Source organism: Drosophila teissieri, chromosome 2R, assembly GCF_016746235.2.
Source record: "Drosophila teissieri strain GT53w chromosome 2R, Prin_Dtei_1.1, whole genome shotgun sequence".
NCBI lineage: Eukaryota > Metazoa > Arthropoda > Insecta > Diptera > Drosophilidae > Drosophila > Drosophila teissieri.
This window is the reverse complement of record NC_053030.1, coordinates 13,595,981-13,615,836: the sequence shown is the minus strand read 5'-3', so window position 1 is coordinate 13,615,836 and position 19,856 is coordinate 13,595,981. Positions and strand designations below refer to the sequence as shown.

General features: G+C 45.5%; 2 protein-coding genes across 2 annotated transcripts in view; one reads left to right on the top strand and one right to left on the bottom strand.

Moving 5' to 3' along the window:
* The window catches only part of LOC122614634, a 58,296-nt gene that overhangs the window by 26,819 nt on the left and 11,621 nt on the right, over positions 1-19,856 (bottom strand). The window lies entirely within an intron of this gene.
* On the top strand, positions 18,939-19,847 carry LOC122614635. Its single transcript, XM_043789255.1, has 3 exons — positions 18,939-19,358; positions 19,415-19,538; positions 19,605-19,847. The coding sequence occupies exons 1-3, from the start codon at positions 18,990-18,992 to the stop codon at positions 19,718-19,720; spliced, it is 609 nt and encodes a 202-aa protein (XP_043645190.1). The 5' UTR covers positions 18,939-18,989; the 3' UTR covers positions 19,721-19,847.

Sequence of the window (19,856 nt, the reverse complement as noted above, 5' to 3'; positions counted from 1 at the left end):
GCTTTGTGGATTTGATTCCCAGTGAAATTTCATTATACGCCGTCCTTTGAGCTTGCATGACATGGGCTTCGATTTATGAAAGTTTGGCTTAGAGAAGTTCAACTGTGTTGGCCTCCACCTGGAGGACTGTATTGTGTTTGTGTGTGTATACCCAGTGTTTTGTTACCCCGAGCTGGCTGCTAATAAAAAATCAATTAACTTGGCCTTGGCTCGTGTTCCGAGCTTCCTGCCTAGCTGACTGCCTACCAGCCTACCTGGCTGACTGCCTGCACACGAACCGCGTTACTCAATGACAGGCTAAGCCAACTTCATGGATGGAAATCGATGGCCCCGGCTCACGTACCACACTCCGGATGCGAAGGGAGCAGGAGGAGGAGCAGGAGGAGCAGGAGGAGGAGGAGGTGGCCAAATGGTTCTGGGGATCCACCCATAGCTACGGCATTGGTTTTGCCTAAGGCCTGGTGCGATAATTGATGTCAAATGCTCGTCACATTTGTCTCACTTTGAGCGTGTGTGTGACTGTGTGTGTGTGTGTGTGTGTGTGTGTGTGCGAGTGCGGTCGTTAATCATATAGGCCCAGGAGGGAGGCGCACCTGAACCACCTGAACGGCAATCGACAGTGAAACCTAATAAGCATAGTTTCTGGCGCAGTTAGATACGTGAAAAGTGCTGTTTATGTTCCTGGAATTCAGATGTACAGTCGCATTCTTAGATTAAGTGCCACCTAATGGGCTCTTCACTTTATGCGACAAATTTATTGAAAGCACAGGTAAACAAAGTGCTTCTAATGGAAAGAGGTTTTGTACTTGGCCTTAGGGTATGAAATATTAAAAGCTGATAACTAAGTAAATATATAATGAAATCTTCGCCTCTTGCAAAAACTATATGTATTTATTGAGAGAAGGAGAAAAGTCGAAGAATAATTTTGATGAAATTGTTAATCGCTTGAGTTTTACTTGTGCCAGCCATTAGTTAGGGATGAAATATCATGCTGTTTGCCAATAAATCAAGTTCCCTCCTCTTTCGCATGTGTGCTTACCCTAGTTCGCCATTCCTAGCCACTCGCAGCCCTACGTCCCGCCCACTTCTAGGTGAGATGTGTGCTCCACTTACTCCCGGCTTATCCCCCACTGAATCCTGCCTGACACGTGCATAATTAGTGTGTTGGCAGGGAGCAAAAGTGGCTGGCAACCGGCTCCGCTGATTGAGTGGCACAGATTAACAAATTCGGAGGCCCTGGGCTGTGGCGCCGAAACAACAAACAACAAACAACAATCACAGTTGCCGCCGCATGTCTGTGCGTCAAAACTCCGAATACACTCGAGGCGAACAATTTAATTCGTTTGGTAAACAGGACACGGCCGGATGCAAGAAGTACTGCCGGATAGGTAAAAGTCACAGGACGACGGACGAAGGAGGGTTCCTGTCTGTATAAATACTATAGAGGCAAGTGTTGGACCCGACTGCTGCGTGGTAAGTAGCCGAGACCACTTCCTGTCAGGACGTAAGCCAAAGCCCCACCAACACCAACACCAACACTCGGGCACACACACACTTATTCACGGGATGTCGCACTTTACTTGGCAAGGATGACGGAGGAAGCCTCCTGATTCCGCCCGCCGCGTTACCTGTTTCGATTGCACGGAAAAAAATCTGATGTTTATGCAACATCACGATTTCACACTTCAATTAATGCAGAGTATCTCTAATCCGACAGTCAACTGCACTTGCCATTTTGGTTATTTGAATGATTTAAAAGCCCATATAGATATGAAAATAATTTATACATTTTTGAACGAGAAAAAGAGAACATAAATGAGTAATGCTTTTTGTTCCTTTAAGCCTTTAGATTTTAAAAGTTTTTAATCTCCGTTCGAGAGTAACTTTTTGAGCTTATCCTCTAACAGCAACGTGTGTCACACAACTTGCATTTGTGATTGCCTCATAAAATACACCAAACTGAATCAAAACTCACTAAAAATAACCAGAAAAGTATTTAACTTGATTCTTAAAGAACCTGCTGTCCGTTTTCTTCGGTGCCCCTGAACAGCCGCCTGGGGATTCAGTTCGCCCTGGAAGAAACTTTAGTGCCGTGCCCGCTCACCCGGGGGGGTCGCGGCCATAAAAGTAATCATTTGTCATTGTCAAATGCTGTGCAAGCTGCAGCCAAGGAGCAGGAGTTTGGCTGAAGGAAGAACACCTCTTGTCGCCTTTTGGTCACCTGCCAAATCGCTTTAACCGAGAGCCCTTAAAGCGTTTTGGCGAATGGAGCGGAAGCTGCTCTCATTAATATGCAACACTATCAGCGAGCGGACTCCGCCTGTCGCACTTGCAACACGGTTTTCAATTATTTAAATTTTCATTAAAATTCCAGCAAAAAACGAAGGTGAGGCTCCTGCCAAAACTCAACCCGGATTCGGTTCGTTGCCTGGTCTCTCGGCTCTGGTTTCTGGTTTTTGGTTGCCGGTTTCTGGTATCTGGTATCTGGCTGAGCCTCCGCCTGAGCGTGGCCTCTGCCAATTTCGTGGCCTACTCGGAAATTTCGAAAAGTGTTAAAATCAGCACAAAGCGCAAAAAGTAGTAGTAGAAAAAAAAAACACAAAAAAAGAAGCGAAACAGCAGCCGAGGTGGCTGCAGAATAGCCGGGGCGGAGAAATGCTGCCCGGAAAAGTGCTGAAAATGCAAAGCTTGGTGGAATTTATTAAAAGGCCAAGCCAAAGAAAGTGCAAAATTGCTTTTGATAAAAAAGCGAGAACGAAACTGACGACAGCTGCCAGCGGTGTAGCGAGTATCAAGGATTCGCTCCGTGGAAAAGGAAAAAGGACGATGGATGCGGTGCGATGCGATGGGATGCGATGGGATGCGCCCACTCGTGTTGCTGAGTTGCCAATATTGCAAATTGCATAAATGAAGTATTTCTGGGCAGAGCCCCAGCAAAGCCAAAGGGGTCTCGACTCCCTAGCCACACTATTTGAATTTCCATCTACCTGATCTCTGCAGTTTGCCCAACTTGAGTTCCCGCCGGAGGAGCAAAAACTTTCCCTATTCCCTGTCAGCCGCACTCACACACTGCGTATACGTAATGGCCTGCGAGCGAACGAGCAGCTCCTCAGTTCGGTTGTTCGGGTGTTCCGGGTGGGAAGTGCTCGCCTGGAAGGCATAATCCCAGTGCCAAGTGCCAATAAGTCAGTTATAAATTTGATGTAAAATTAAGCAAGAGGCCAGGACACACAGGCTCCGGCATTACCACCCAGGCCCCACAAATTGCTCGCAAGGACTGGCTGGCATCCTTCATACATTGTGCTCGGCTCTTGCCCTCAGACGGGGGAGTAGAATGTGCGGAAAAGGATCACAGGGTCCATACACTAAACAAAATCCATCCTGACAGTCCATTTAAACTTTACAACCTTAAGATTGATTAAAGCTAAAAATGAAAAGTTCTCTTGCAAACCTATTTAATGCAGAAATAATTACTGAAAGAACATTAAGTACAACTGGCTGCTTGAAAGAACCCATTATATAGTTAACCGAAAATAAAAGCGACTAGCCATTAAAAGCGTTGCTTAAAAGCGTTGGTTAAAAGCACATTATGTTCCGAAAATAATGTGAGTTTGGGCCAACGATAGAAAATTCTCGTTTCCACCATTGCAGCTCATTATAGAAACTCCTTGAGTGCGCTGCTAAATTGAAAGAAGTTTCTAAATTTCAGGACTTGTTCGCCAAGTGTTTCGGGGCTGCAGCTGCAGCTTGTTAGCGTAACGAAGCCAAAAGGAGAGAGGGCCCGGAACACACATTCCGGACCAAGATGCGGACGTGGATGTGGACGTGGACGTGGGCGGAGCACCCGCATGTGCACGACTACGGCTTCCACGGGTATCTGCGCCTGTGGGCCCGGCAAATACGTCCTTGTCGGACTCATATTTTGGGGCATCGTTACGAGTGTGCCACAAGCAGCGCACAAATATTTGTGGGTCGCCATTCAGCACACACGCACACACACATAGAACACACAAGATGCAGCACACAAGACTGCAGGCGATTGAGGGCGTAGGTTTAATAATAGTACAATTTATTGATTAAAGTTGCGGAGCGGGTTGCGCCTTGGGTTCCGGACAGGACATAATATTATTATATGTTAACTCAGTCCCGTCCCCTGCTGACAAATTGTTTTTGGTTTCAGCGTGACATATTTATGATGTTGTCCAGGGTCAAATAGTTCTATTTACACTTTCTGCTAGTCATTCCGTTTTATCGATTCGTTGCCGGAAAAGCGCCTGCCAATGGCAAGTTTGTTTTCCCCGAAAAGTTCCAGTCGCTTGTAGTGGGAAATACGAATTACAAATTTATGGACAAGAAAATAGACTTATTGGACTAGTCAGATTTTCAGAGATAGTGCCCGCAAAACTTTCGCGGTCGAGTTCTTAATCGATTTCGTGGCTCAGAAAGCAATTTGGAAATAGAGTCCTGCAACTAAAGTTGATTGATTACATTTCGAGGAGGTCAGGCGTACTGCAGTCCTAGTTGGTGCCCTTGGATAGTTTAGTTTGCCTTACTAAAACAGCTATTTCTTATTTAAATAAGTGTGGTACGTAAAATCTATGTTAATAAGTGTAGTGTTCATTTGATTAAGGGGTCATCTATCATGAAAGTTATTTAAAGAGATTGAGATAAAGCCTTTAGTATGTCAAGTCCTCTGCTCGCTACTTTAAGTTCAAGTATCCCTTGACACACACATTGTTCCATTGAAACCTTTTTCTGTTAGCGCTTTCCACGCTTCTCCATTCCTTTGGCCATTTTCCTTTTATTCCACGGAGCAACTTGCAGCATTAGCGCTTTGCAATGGATGCGGCAATTAAAAGCCATCATCAGATATCCCTGCCACTCCTCTGCTCTCCTTCTGCTCCAGTAGAAGCAATTGGTAATCAAATAGTTTGACCATGGATGGCACTTTCTCCTGCTCCTCCTGCTCCTCCTCCTGCTCCTCGTCCGCCTGCTCCCTTTGTTTCAGCTGCCATCTAATGGCACATTCTGCTCCGGCGAATGGCCAACGAAACTATATCATTGACTGGCAAGAAGAGCGGCCAGCGGCACTGCCATTAAAACGTAAGCTGATATAACGCGCAACATTCTAGCAAATGGAATGTTTTCATCTTCCTCACTGCCACACTCGCAACACTCGCACTTTCCCCTGAACTTTCTCCCCCCGCCGTCCGTCCGTCCAGCACTATTGCCATCAATTCCCCTGTTTATGGCCCTGCGGGCGAAAGGCGAAAGTGAAAGTGGGAACGAGAGTGTCAAATTTCCGCTTTCAGCGCCAGCTGCATCGGCTGCTCGAAGGGGTTTGTTCGGCGGGGAGGGGGAGGGGCTTCGGTTTTCGGTTCCTGGCTCCTTTGGCTCCTTTGGCCAGGGGGTGCAAACACTCTCTACTAAGCAAACAGTTGTCAATTTCTGGTGGCGCAAATATTTTTTCCCATTTCGCCTTTTTTTCACTCTCCAAGAGGCTCACTTGGCCCGCACTTCTGTTGACTTCTATTCCATTCTTCTGTCAAATGCTAATGGTTGTAGTTGCACTTCTTTCTCGGCTGCCACTTCAGCCACACCCAACCCCACCCAACCCCACTTTGGCCGCAGCTGGAGCAACTATATTGGATTTGGCCAGATATTGGCAAAGTGAGCAGCCAGGCGGCAAGGTGACAACGGGCCAAAGTTTTCCGCTTGGCGGCCGGAGTGGCTTCCGCCGGAAGTGCAGCCGCGAAACATCGAATTAAAACATGGCCAAAACCGTTGTCATAATCAAATCGCTTTTTGGCCAGAGGCACTGAGGCGCTCGAGCTTGGCGAGATGATTGCAGAGGCAGTGGATGAGGAGAAAATGGTTACACACGAATAAAATGCGCTTGGCTTCCAAACAATCAAAGAAAAAATAATTTTTAGGCACAAGAAAGCCTATCAATTAAGTCACCAGCAATATAAAATCAATTAAATAGAATTTACCTATCACACAAAATCGATGCATTAAATTGACAAAATATAAGTTCAATCACGTAAGATTTTAATTACGATTTTGGCAAGCTGTCAAATGCAAAAACTGAGAGCTTAAGTGCACTTTATCTTAATTATGATGCATTGGGAACATAAATAAAAACAGGCAATGCTCGGAACCTGTGGAAGGTTAAAAAGTTGCCGCCGCTTAAACTTTTGTGGAGATGGTGAAAGTTATGCCAATGAAAGCAGATTGCGGAGAATATGCGCAAGTTGTATCGTTGCGAGTTATGGATGCCGTGCGGTGAATGGCACATTATTTTTTGCAGTGCACAGGACGATGGATGGATATCTTCCATGGGTGCATTCAGCTGTGCAGGTCTCGCACTGACAACACATGTTCAAATGTTCAAGAACAATGACACTCAGAGCCACTCAACTGGATGTTTGTAAACGTTGCTCAGGCACAAGGAACAAGGCACAAGGCATAAGGCACAAGGACCAAGGACCTCTCTGCCAATAAGCAAAGCGGGATGAGCAGTAAGCAAACGCAGGAGGAGTAGGAGAAGGAGGAGGCTGAGGCTGAGGATAAGGAGAAGGAGGCTCGGCACCAGATGCAGTGCAACAAGGAAAGGGGAAACAATGCGAAAAGGCGGCAGCCTGGGAGATAAACGCATATAAAACACAAGCTCAGTCGGTGGAGAAAGAAAGAGCAGCTCGTCGAGCGGCGAAACAAAAGCTGTAAAATTCAGTGCAACGCACTCGACACATCCTTTCCCTACCGCCCAAATGTGTGGCAGTGGGCGGCAGGCGTGGGCGTGGCTGTGGGTGAGTCATTTAGTGCAACATGAGGCACTCGGCACTCGGCACTCGGAAGCGATGAGGTTGAGGTTGGCAGTACTAGCAGCTGGATGGCAGCCTGTCAAGCTGGTTTCACCATTTTCTTTTTTTTTGTTTTTTTCGAGATTGTGCGATATCCGGCATGTGAAGGATGTTTGCACTGATGCTTCAGCCCCTGCCCCCGCTCCCTACTCCTTAGTCCTTGGTGCTTTCTACTTCTGGGCCTCCGCTGTTAGCATGTTAAGTTGCGATTATAGGCTGTTAGTGTAGCTGGCGATGGCGATGGCGATGAGGATGACGAAGCCTCCACCCGCCTGGCCGATGATTGAGCAACAGCAGCAGGAGGCATGTCCCAGTCACTGCCAACAAAAAACTAGTGCTCTGACGTACGAACATCCCGGAGACTTTGCCTTTGTAACGAAACGCAGTCGTTATATTAAAAATTTTAATTAGTTTGACATGATTTCCTTGGTGCAATTTAAAGGGTATGACTACACATTCCATAAACTGCTGTTGATATTTTTAAGCAGGGGAAAACCTTTTCTCTGAGTGCAACTGGGGCACAGATTTGCATTCTCAATTGGACTACTGAAGAGTCGACAGCATGTTTGTTTTTTCTGCTGCAGCCGCAGCTCCTGTTCGTCCTGTTCGTGCTGTTCGTGCTGCTCGTGCTGCTGCTGATGGTGGCAAGTGGAAAGCGGAAAATGGATCAAGTGTGACTGACAAAGGACCTGATCAGGAGCCCTGCCAACATTAGAGGCGAGTCATTTGGCCAACAGCAGTGCACTTGCCGAGCCCAAGCCCAAGCCCAATCTCAATTAGTTTGTTTAAGCATTCGATGGGCGTTCTCTGTGGCTGCTCGACTATTGCTATTGGCGCAGCAATTCATAACGGACTAATTAGGGGCTTTAAAAGTCAATCCTTTCGACAACATCGCTGCTATTATGGGGCGGTGTGAGGGGCGGAGTGTGGGCGAAACACTCATTAGCTATTCATTTGTTAATCGCATTCGCCACTCGAGCTCGATTGCCGATTGAAATTCGAATTTATTCGCGTCGCTCGCCGCCTCATTGTTAATTTCTCAATTTAATTTAGTCCGCCACTTGGGCGCTACAGCGGCCCACTATAATGCAGATGTCAGCATAATCGCATTGAGTTGTCATTAGTGTGTGACATTAATTAAGTTAATCGCCATCAGCGACGGCCAGAGCAAAAACAACGTCAACAGGGCGGCTTGCGTGCGTGAAACAAGTGGAAAATCGAAAATCCAATTAGAGCCAGTCCATCGGTCAGTCAGTCAGTCAGTCATTCGGTCAGTCAGTCATCTCGTTATTTAGTCATTCACTCATTCAGTCAGCCAGTTGACAGGTGAGTTGCTGGGGCTATAGACCGATTTCAAGTCCGATTGCACCTCATGAGCTCAACAGCAACTCACATGCGAATGGGTCTAAATGTTTAGATACAATTTATCGTCGCTGCTTTTCAATATTAGCCCCACTTTGGCACCACACAGATGTAATCATAATAATAAATAATAGTAAATAAGCAACAATTTGATTGCCAGGCCTGGGGCACATGTGATTTATGTGTTCTGCAGGAGGCGCCTCCTCGACCTTGAAACTTGGAGTGTTTGCCATAATTTCACGGGCAATTTGCCTTTTAGCCAGCCACATAAACTCAATTGCGCGTTAGGCTTTGGTTGTGTGTAAAGTAATTGGATTTACTTATATACGGGGGTTTGACTTTAGCCAGAGAGACCTAAGACCGCATTTAGAATAGCTCAAGAATTGTGTCAAATGTATCAGTTAATTCCACGCACAGCTGCCAAATGAAATGAGCTCCTCGGCGACATGTTTGCGGTTTCATTCAATTATGCCAAGCGACTGCATTAATTTTTTATTCATCGCTTCTGCATCCGGATTCCCGAGCATTTTGGCTCTCCTCCTTCAGAGTGGCTTAATCAATAAGAACTCATGCAGCTGCACACGCACGAGGATATGAATGGAGTACACAGCAAAAACAGTCTTATCTTAAGCTACTGAAAAAAACAATCTTTGGTCAACTAGAATATAATAAATAAAGGAAAAACATATATTTTAAAATCACAAGTAGTCTGAGAGGCTTAGCACATGTAATCCTTCAACTTTTGACTACTTTTTAGCGAAACCTATTACGTTTATTATCTTGCAATTCGAGCAGTGCAGTGAAAAGTTGCGGATAAAAGCCAACACGAAAAATCGAGTTTTCCTCCGTCCTGGGCATTCATTATTCAGCCCGAGCTGGCATAAACGAACCCAATGCTGGCTGCATATGGCTAGTGATCCGGGCTCGCATCCCAGAAAGGATTTCATATGCAAAAGGGAAAACTTTTTAAAGTCAAGACATTTGGCAGGCGAACTTAAAGTGAAGCTTGGCCAAGTAAAAAGCAGAATAAATAGCAAACGGACAGGCCAAGGAGCGTCAAGTCCATGAATATTTCAAGCTGTACAAAGCACACACACATACACAGGCATAAACACACACATACACACTGGCACACTCGAGTGGAGCGCGCTCACCCACACATGTGTGTAATCTGGGCGCTGAAAAGTATGCAGCAGGAAAGCTGCCTCGCTGTCGTCGCTGCTTAAGCGCAAACAAATCATACGGCACTTTTGCCGCAGCAGACAATTGAAAGTGTGTGGGTGTAAGGATACGGCTTGTGCGTCTGTGTACGGGTGTGTGTGTGTGTAGCGGAGATGATGCCACAAAGTGCACTCGAGCATCAAGAAATGAAAATACTATTTAAGCCATTTTATCAACATAATCGTAAATCATTTTGCACTTTTCGCATAAAAGTCGCCGTCGTCGTCCTTGTCCTCGTCCTCGCAGACGCTGTCGCAGTCGCTGCCTTTGCTTTTGCCTTTGCCTTTGCCGCTGTCGCAATAAAGGACCAATTGTCTAGTGCATATAATTTGTTATTGGATTTGAGCAGCTGCTCCTCGGGTCCCGGTTACTGGGTCCTGGTTACTGGGTCCTGGTTACTGGGTTCTGGGTCCTGTTCTTGGGTGTTGATTTAGCTGGCTTTGGCCATTGTTCGGCTGCGTGTGCGATATGTGCATGTATTTTTAGCTTAACACTCGCCAGCTTTGTTTTGCTCCTTTTGTCATACATTTCACGCTTGGCAGGACCACATCATTATACACACATTCGCAAGAGTGTGTGTGTGTGTGTGGCAGGACACTCTCCACGTCCAAAGCTCGTTTATGGCCTGCCAATGTGGAAATGGAAGTTGTTCGTGCCTGGACCCAAAACGCCCACGCCCACGACCACGCCCCATAAAATATGTGTTGAGCCAGGGGATTATCTTTGGCAGCAGCACAGCGTCTGGAACAACATTGAAATATTTGTCGGCAAGCAAAGCTGCTTAAACTCACTAGCTCACTAGCCCGTCTCTCTCATTTGCGACTACATATGTTTCTGGCACATAGGTTTCCTTCTGCCAACACGTGGCCCCGGCCAAAAATCATCCAATTAAAATTCCAAGCCAATGCATTTGCCGCACGAATCGTTTATAAATCGAGCAGAGCTGAGCGGGGGAGCGGGGGGAAAGCACGAACAATGTTTTCTTTGAAAATATTTTCGCTAACACCAGCCAGCTGCATTTTCCACCTCCCGATTGCCACCCCCCGCTGGCCATTGTGCGCATATCCAGAGAAATGGATATTTATGATAATCAAATTGATTTTTAATCATTTTATCGAGGTTCCATTGTATGGCACGAAATCAATTGTTTACCTCCACCGACGAAACTACGCAATAAAATTGTGTATAACATCGGCCAGCGCCATGGACTTTTTTTTTTGCAGTGTGCTGTTTGCGTTCACAGGCAAATGAGCAGCGAAATGAAAGGGAAATGAAACGATAACTATGCCAGACACGTAAACTTTTCCTCTGCTGATCCACACAAATCGATGACGATTTGCACCCAATTAAAGCCACTGAAAACTATAAGTTTCAGCCACTCGGAGATCTCTGATTCCCCGTGCAATTAAGCAGTTTCGCTGTGGGGAAAAGCCCACTTGCTTTGGCCTACATTCGCTGAAAAGCTAAATCTGGCATAAAATAGGTTCATGGCTAAGACCAAGAAATATATAAAGTCAAATTACGGCCGCTGTCGCTGGCACTTTTCAGGGAAAAGTAAAGGAAAGCTAAGGATGGGAATGCGAATGGGAAGCGCAACTATTTCCTTTCGGCATAATAAGCGATTTTCCGCTCGTTTTCTATTAAAGCCACATAAGATGGTAGACCTCGGGGCGATTTCTGCGGCTTAACTGCGACACGCCCACACAAAAAGCAGCTCACACAAACACACACACTCACACACACAGATATGCGAGTGTGCTAGTGGCACTCGCACATTTCCGAACGGCCATTGAAAGTGGTAGTATGGTACTATGCCAAACCATTCCATATATAGTGGATGTAGATGTATGTACCTGCAACCAAATGTATAAAAGAAAGCGCCACGTTCTGCGCTTTGTGGAAACACATTCGGCCTTGTACCAGTTGCACTTACTCGTGCCTCCGCCTCATTTATTGTATTTCCAGCATATTTTCAGCAACGCGATAGGAGCTGGGAAATGCGATTTCAAATGAGACTAGTGCCGTGCACTTGGCCACCGTAGAGTTTCCCCCAAACGAGGCTTTAATTGCAGCCCCCAAACGTGCCGCGAAGTTTCTGGCAAGCCAAATGCAGCGGTTTGCAACGGAGTGTGGCAGATTACTGCTACTGCTACTGCTACTGCTACTGCGAACCCAAGCGAATCGAATTGCAGCGAACGAGCGGAGAGAGATTCGCAATCAAGTTGTCACGACGTCAGCGAAAGCAGAGATTAAATGGCATGCATACTTGCAGCTCAGCCATTTTGGCCGTGCCACGCCGTGCCCCATTGATTTATCGCAAATTGATGGTGTCACTCAATTGGCCCCCGCGTTTTTCATTTGCAGCCGCGATCAATGCAAATCCGCTTGTCTATGCACATCACGTGGCATCGTTTACCGTCCGCCATTCACCATTCACCATGCACCTGAAGGAGACGGAGTGGCTCAGTCCTGAGAAATGCTGGGGGTTGTGTAATGAAGTGCCTGCTCCATGGGGCACTTCGAAGTTCCAACTGAACCGAAGGGAAGTGAGATGGGAGTAATAGCAGTGATGAAAGTACTTCGTTAGGACAAAATGCATTTACTGCACTTCCAGAAGAGTGCGGTAGAAACTGAGATTCTTATTGAAATGGAGAGGGTAAACTTGGAGAGAGATAATATAACTATTATTAACTTGTTACTTTTACAAAAGATTGTCATATCAAATATTCAATTTTAGTGATACATGTCTATGTAAAATCCCACTAGCTTAAAGAATCCTTGAGAACTAGCTTCCTTCCCCAAACTTCGAACCTTTTTTCCATGTGCAGCTATTCATTGATTTCTGGGCACACAAATTTGTGGCAGCTCCTTGGCATATTTCAAACGCTGCAAATGAGTGCGGCACACGCTGCTCTCGACGAAAAAAAAAGGGAAATGGGAATGGAAAGTGGGGAATGTGTGGGCGGCACAATCAGAGGCGCCATCACGGGTGCAGGACACATTTTGCAGCTGCACAGCCGCCTCCTAATAATATATGCAAAGCACTAACGACAGCAGTAATAAAAATGCATGAGGCTGTGGGCAGGCAAAAAATTGCAACTGCGATAAAATGCGTGAGTGTGTGTGTGTTTCCATGAATATGGAAATTTTTTGGCATGACTGCTTGCTGGCTTGCTTGGCTGACACACAGGGGCATTACAAAATGCTCAGGCGCTCGAGTTAATTGCCGGGCACATGGCGTATGCGTGATTTCTTCGAATTTGCCTCAAAGTATGCAATGGCCATTGACCACAGAAATGAACTGCCACCCCGGCAACAACTACTGCTGCTGGCTATCAAAGCAATAAAACCAACAACACAAAAAAAATGCCAGACGGCAGGGGGAGAAAAAAGTTCAAATGCACAAAGTTCGCAGTTCAGACCACAGCAATGCCAGTCGGAAAAAAATATATTGGGAGGGAAAAGTTTAAAATTCAAACAGCAAACTAAAGCTCACATGGCACACACAGAGGGAGAACACAGTGATAATTAAACTTTGGACAACGAGGAGCAGACAGTATCACTTCTGCCTTTGCCTTTGCAGTTGCCTCAGCCATTGCCATTTGCCATTATTCAACTATTTTACTGACACTCGTAACACTTGTCGTGGGCGGCCAGCCGTGGCCAACATCTACATGCTGGCCTGGCCAAAAAGAAAATACAGAAAAAGTACACAAAAATAGACCAAGATGAGCACATACTACTACGAGTATACAGACAACGACAAAGGCGGCCCAGATGGAGGCGGAGTGAGTAGTAAACTTGTAACAACATCCTTATGCGATAACAAGCAGCGGCGGCCAACAATGGCAGGCGAAACTTATTTGCATAAATAAAAATTGAAAAAGCGGAAAATAAAAAGCGAAGAAGTGCTGGGAAATGGCAGCCAGTGACGGGCGGGAGGGGAAGTGTGAGTGTAAGGCAAAATAAAAGACAAGTGCCAAGCAAATAGTGCAAAACTTTTCCTTTTGAAGGCGAAATGCAGCTCGCAGAGGCAAATACACTCATGTACTTGCACTTGCACTTGCACCGCAGAAAGAGACGGACGGCGTTGTAATCCGGAGCGGAAAGAGAGATGGATATAGATTATGCGGCTGGTAAACGTTATTATTCTATTTTCTATTTCCTGACGGCCAAAGTTTCGCTTATTGAATATGCAGCGGCCAAATGAAATTATGGAATTTATTTAGACATCCAATTGGCTCTTGGGTCCAACTTTTGCCGCAACTATTTCTGTAGCCCTTTTTGCCAGATCACAAAGTATATGTTGATGCCAAGGGGCTTGCAAACTGCAAGCATAAATTACTCACATACTTAGAGAGGTGCTGGAATTAGCAAACTAACTTAAAAAGTATTTCAGATAACAAATTGGGTGTTAGATACTATTTGCTAAGTGTGTCTATAGTGAAAATTTAAAATGCATTTTAATTACTAAATTGGGAATAATGTGTGCATAATAATTTGTAGCTTGCCTTCATTTGTGATTAACAACTTTGAAAAACACTTTAAATCAATGTCAAAAAGCGAAATAAAATACAAATAAATTCATACGCATTAAGTTCTAAACAAAATAAATACCCACACTGGGACACAAATCATGATCTTAGTATCAGCTTTATCCATCATGTTTATTTATTTGCCAGCACGGAAAATATGCGCTGATTCAGATAAATAGAGGAGTAAAGCGGCGAGTGAGTGAAACCGCAGGCGAAACCGAAGCCCGCTCATTAAATATACAGCAGAGTGAAATGTCAACGTGGAAATTAATTAACTCCTCGCAAAAGCCAGGACTACCCACTGACCTGCCCCCCACTTCCCACTTTCCACTTCCCAGTCCCAGTCCCACTTCCCACTCGCAGCCCCGCCATTCCAGCGCGGTTGAGGTCACATCGCTGGCAGTTCCAGGCTCATATTTCAATCAAAACTGCGACAGCTGCAAGCCAGCGGCATAAGCTCGAACATAATTTTGGCAACGGTCCATCAACGGTTTTGGCCCGCTCGCTCTGGACCAGATTCGCCTTCGCCTGCTTGCCACATCGCCGCATAGCCACCTCGTGGCCGCCACAGCCGCGGCTCATCAATATTTACAAGCGGCGAGCCCCGAATTTGTCACCCCAACGTTTTCCAGGGGGCCGGAAAGTTAATTGCCAAATGACACAATTAATGCCGGAACGGCGGCAGTCGGGAAAAGGCCACAAGAACACACCCACACACACCCACACAAGCTGGCCAAAATTGACAGTTGGGGGCCAAAATGGAGGCGGCTTAACCTCAAGATTAATGTACGGCAATTAAACGTTTAAGTGTTGATTAATGTGACTTTCTGTTTGGCAAAGGCCAGGATCAGCAGTGCCACGGGTAGGAGCAGGTGGAGGATGCAGTGGCGATGTAGATGGCTCTCGGCCAGTTGCCCAGCTGCCCAGCTGTCAATCTCAACGAAAGGAGAGGAAAACTCAAGGCGAGCTGGCCTCGCGCTTTTCCATTTTCTCTGATTGTTTTCCTTGTCGCTTTGTTTGCAATGGTCGCTTCTCGGGTGGCCATAAATTCCTTGAGTAGGCACTGCAACAACTCAAACTCAAACGGCAAAGACATTCGCATTTATCATCTTTACGGGTTAACTGCCAAAAATGCTTTGAGGCGCCCTGTGGAAAGTGGGTGGGTGGAAAGTGGTAGAAAGTGGGTGGCAGCACGAAAGAAACTGAGTGGAATTGCTCCATGGCTCACCAAATCCACAAAGTCAAACAATGTTGTATGCTTTACTAGTTTTATCATTGCTCCTCTGGCTCATCCACCTCCACCTCCACCTGCACCTCTGCCCTCGTGGTTTTCCCTATATCCCAGCCATATTTTTGCCCATCTTCCTTTATGCCACTTCACCCAGGGAAATTCGACTGCGTTTATCTTGTTGAGTAAGGTGAACAGAACACGGAGCATAAACTATGAATGTCAGATAAACAGCCGTCAGCGTCGCAGGACCAGCCAAAGCTGAAGAATCTGAAGGGTTCGCATTAGTGGGTGAGCGAATTTTAAAACCATTAGGTCCTTTCTGCTTTTCCACATTCAACCGAATCCTTGCCTTTCCCTCCATAAAGAGCGAACTTTATTGGCTTGGCCAGCATGGCATACTTTTTGACGCAATCGTAAATTCCACAGAAATCGCCAAGGGAAGAATAAAAATGTTATTCGATTTGCAACGACGGCGAGCGAAAACAAACCATTTCCTACTAAAATTAATAATGGCAACCCAAACGGTTATCTAGTTCACTTGCAATAAAATCCGCTTTAAAGTACTTCCCGGAAAATAAAGTATACCAAATGAACTTAAGAACTGTGAAGTTTACGATAAGCTTGCTTTTGATAATTCACACTCTAATCACATTAAGATTTCCAATGTTCTAAGGACAAAAATGATGCTCCAAGTGCTGACTAATATTTAATTTACAAGTAATGCGAGTGGAACTTAGTTTGTGCTTAGTAGTAAACTCGGCACATGTATTCAGTTGTGGACCCGATTTATCTCTCCAGCAATAAAATATTCAAGACACAAGCATATCAACTTACGATTTGCCTGTCCTTGCACTTTTTCTACCAATTTCACAGATTTCCATCAACTCGGCTCCTGCTGACAGGCGAATATTTCCCTTCCAAGGAGCAGCGATCCGAGGGGAATACAATGGCAAGTTCTCGTGGCTGGCAAAACAAATGACTAGAAGAGGCTAGAGCAGCATTTCTGCTGATTTTCAAATGAAATTTTAATGAATGCAAACACACCCACATGCAGATATCTGCCACATTCTAGATACCAGATACCAGATACCCGTGACGAGTGCCAGGAATCGAAACTGAAGCTGAAGCTGGAACTGAAACTGAAACGGAAACTGAAAGCTGAATACTGAAACTGTTTTTCGTGCCATTCGTGCGTCAACGAAATGTGAAATCTCCGGAGCGCCAAGCGGCCAAAAATCTGTCTGTCCAAGTGTCCATCAGCTTCAGCCGAACGACCCCAAAGGCACTCCCACTTGGCCCCCAGTGAAAGTGGCCATGTATATCTACGACTTTTTCAGACCCAGCATTTGGGGCATTATGCAAAGTACTTGGCTGTTTGAAAGAAAAACTCCTAACAATTTGCACTATTTTTTGAATAGATGTATATGTACAATGTATTTAAGGATTTCAACAATCCCATACTAGTTTTATTTCTAAATTGGGATCATTTTATATCTGTTTCTACTTATGAATTTATACAAGGTACCTCCTAGTCGACCCACTTGACTGCACCACGCTTTTTAATTTGCATTGGCGGCTGTGACCCCGCCACTTAATTATTTATCAGGCAACAGCGAAAACCTTCGGTGTAAAATGCAGAACTGCAAAACATTTTCCCCCGTGTTCATTCACTGAATTAGTTGAAGCATACATCCGTTAGATACGATTCTGATGATGAATGGGCGGTCGGTTAATTGATACCGAAATTCGCAAATGAATACCCATTGTTCATTGTTCGCTTCGTCCTTTTTGGCTTTTGACTGTTGGCCGCTTGGCTGTTGGCTGCTTGACTGCTGAACAGGAACAGGTAGTGGGCAATTAAAACGGCTGAGGCTGAGGGATTTGCTCCTGATTCAGCGCCATTGTGTGTGAGGCGAGGCGGTGCTGATGTCTTTAATTAAATTCGCCTTTAGCCGCAAATCCTTTTATGCCGCCGCCATTTTGCTGGGGCTTCCTTTGGCATTTGACTTCGTCTTCGAAGCTGACGCCTTGCCAGTGTTTTTCCGTTCTGAATCTGTGCGGATTCCAAGGATGCAACCGCAGTTGCCCCCGGGCAACCCCGGCTCCTGGCGAACAGCGGCGGCATCTTGTGATTTATTATTAAACATGAATATGAATTCCTGGATGAAATGTGCTAGGCGGCAGGCTGCAGGGGATTGAGACGCGAGAGCTGCGCAAAAGAAAGAAAGAACGCTGCCAGGACCTGTTGGCATTTTTATGCCAGCGGTTTTATGATTAATTAAAATTTATGCCCGAGCAAATTATGCTTCCCAACACAAAGATCCATAGCCTCATAGCCCCACAGACCTATAGACCTATAGAGCTGCATGCGTATAAATATTCCTATTCAAGGCGCGGGCATCAATTCCTTGTGGCCATCAAGTCGCGTGATTAAGATTAAGAGGATTGTCATAAAGAAGAACCCAATTTGGGCAACTTAATTGGTGGCCCTCGAGGGGCGAGTGAATGGTGAGTGGCGCCAAAAAAAAGCAAAACTATGCCGAATGTCCGGAAAAAAGTAAGCGCATTTCATATTTATTAAAGCAATAAAATAAAGTAGGAACCAACACGGGCGTCGCTCAGATAACGTGTCAGGACCCAGAGACATATCGCCGTGTCACCCACACACCAGAGCCTGCACCCACACACGCACACATCACACACGCACCGCACTCATCACACACGCACACGCACTCATCACACACCAGCACACACATGCACGCAGAAGGAGACACTCCCACGCACACACTCGCACAAATTGAGGGGGAGCCATTGTTGCTTTGGCTGCGGTTAACGTGCAAATTTGTGTGCTCCCATCACGATTGGCCTACGGATTTGTCGCAGGTCCCTGGACAAGGATTCGCCTCGAATAAGTTAGTGTGGGCAGGGCCATAAATTTAAAATTAACCCTTTATAAAGGAGCACGGCTTTTGACCTTCACAACACGCTCAACCATAAATCCTAGGGAGCGAAAGCCTCTTCTCGAGCTCTGCGAAATTAATCCGCTTTGGCAGGTGGCCCGTTTGTGCATTTTAAATCGGTGAAAATACTTCCACTCGCAATGCGATTAATTAATTGAATGAGTTTCAACTCTCCAGCCAAATGAAATAACTCAAGCATATTGGCTCGGATGGCCACCGATAAGTGAGATTCCCAGCAAATTGTCATTGCAGCAGCAGCAGCAGCATTGGCAGCACGCCGAACAATAATAAATAAATGGGAAACACTACTTGGCCGCGGGCATTTTGGAAACAGGGCCGAAATGAAACAACTGAAATGAAGGAAGGTCGGGTGGGCTGACTCAAGTGGCTGCTTGGCAGTCAAGACAATTCGAAAAATGCTTTTAAAAGGAAATCAGTAAGGGAATTTCGCTTATGGGCAACTGATTGTGCCATCGAATCGGAACAAGTTGAACAAGTACCGGAGGGTTTGGCGGCACAGGAAGGAAACGATTTTTTGTTGTCTTTTTTTACTTTCTTGGTATTTTTTGTTGTTCCCTTTCTGGCTGGCGCCACACTTGGAAAATTGAATTGTTTTAGATTTTCCGTCCATTTTGGGCGCTCTCCCTGCAGCAGCGTATAAATCAAATTGGATTTTCTTGTGCACTCAACTCCGAGTGACCGAATCGGAAGTAAACCCAAAACTCAATCAGAGGCTATCGATGAAAAGTTCATTAGTAGGCTGGCAGCGAATTGTTTAGCGGCATTTATTCCAGTAATCTAGTGAAATCGTTCGAGAATGGCGTATATTCGAAATTTTCTGAATTCCCCAAATGGCTGGAACCGACTCCATGAAAATATCAATGAAATAAACGCGCTGAATAGCTGCTTCTATTTCTTCAGCTTGAAAACGGGCTGCAAATTGATAGCCGTATTCGAGGCCTTGATAAATGTGCTGCAAATGTACTGCATCTACATCACGGAGATGGAGATCAAGACCACAACCACGGAGTCCCCGGAGTCGCTGTTGGTCACCAGGGAACCGGACGGAGATATGCTGGGACCCAACACCATGATGCCGATGTTTGAGAGCAACCTCTACTTCCAAAGGGCACTAGGCTCGTTGACTATCTTCAGATCCTTGCTGCTTATCATAGGTGCTGAATGGGTAGGTCCTCTTTTCCTTCATATAATACTCTATAAATAATACTCTACTGTTCCCAGAGCCACTTATCCTGTCTCGTCCTTTGGATTTGCATTACGTTCATCACCTTGCTAATCAGCACTTGTATTGATATCGTGCAAAATGGCAACCTGCCGACCCTGTTTATTTCTACTATTTCGATTTGTGAGTAAAGCAGTGGGTAATGTGAATACGCATACTTTTTAAACCCTTTTTTTTTTTAAATTTCAGTTCTTGAAATCTATTTCTGCGCAGTGGTTGTCTCGTTGGTTTTGAAATTGCAGCAAAAACTTCGTCGTAATGTGCAGGAATCGGAAGTCCTTTTCACGCGCAACGAGGAAGTTTAATTAACGCGGGATAAATGAATTATACTTTAACATTTGCAAGCTCCTACTTATAACTATTTAATTTTTACTTGGGTTGTCGCATGCCCAAATTGACAAAAGCATGTACTCATAAAAATGCACAAAGAAATACACAATA

Bases quoted from the DNA above. Each gene is read 5' to 3' on its own strand.
- LOC122614635 (XM_043789255.1), top strand. From the start codon at position 18,990: ATGGCGTATATTCGAAATTTTCTGAATTCCCCAAATGGCTGGAACCGA. The intron at 19,359-19,414 runs GTAGGTCCTCTT...TACTGTTCCCAG, and splicing joins TTATCATAGGTGCTGAATGG to AGCCACTTATCCTGTCTCGT. The intron at 19,539-19,604 runs GTGAGTAAAGCA...TTTAAATTTCAG, and splicing joins TATTTCTACTATTTCGATTT to TTCTTGAAATCTATTTCTGC.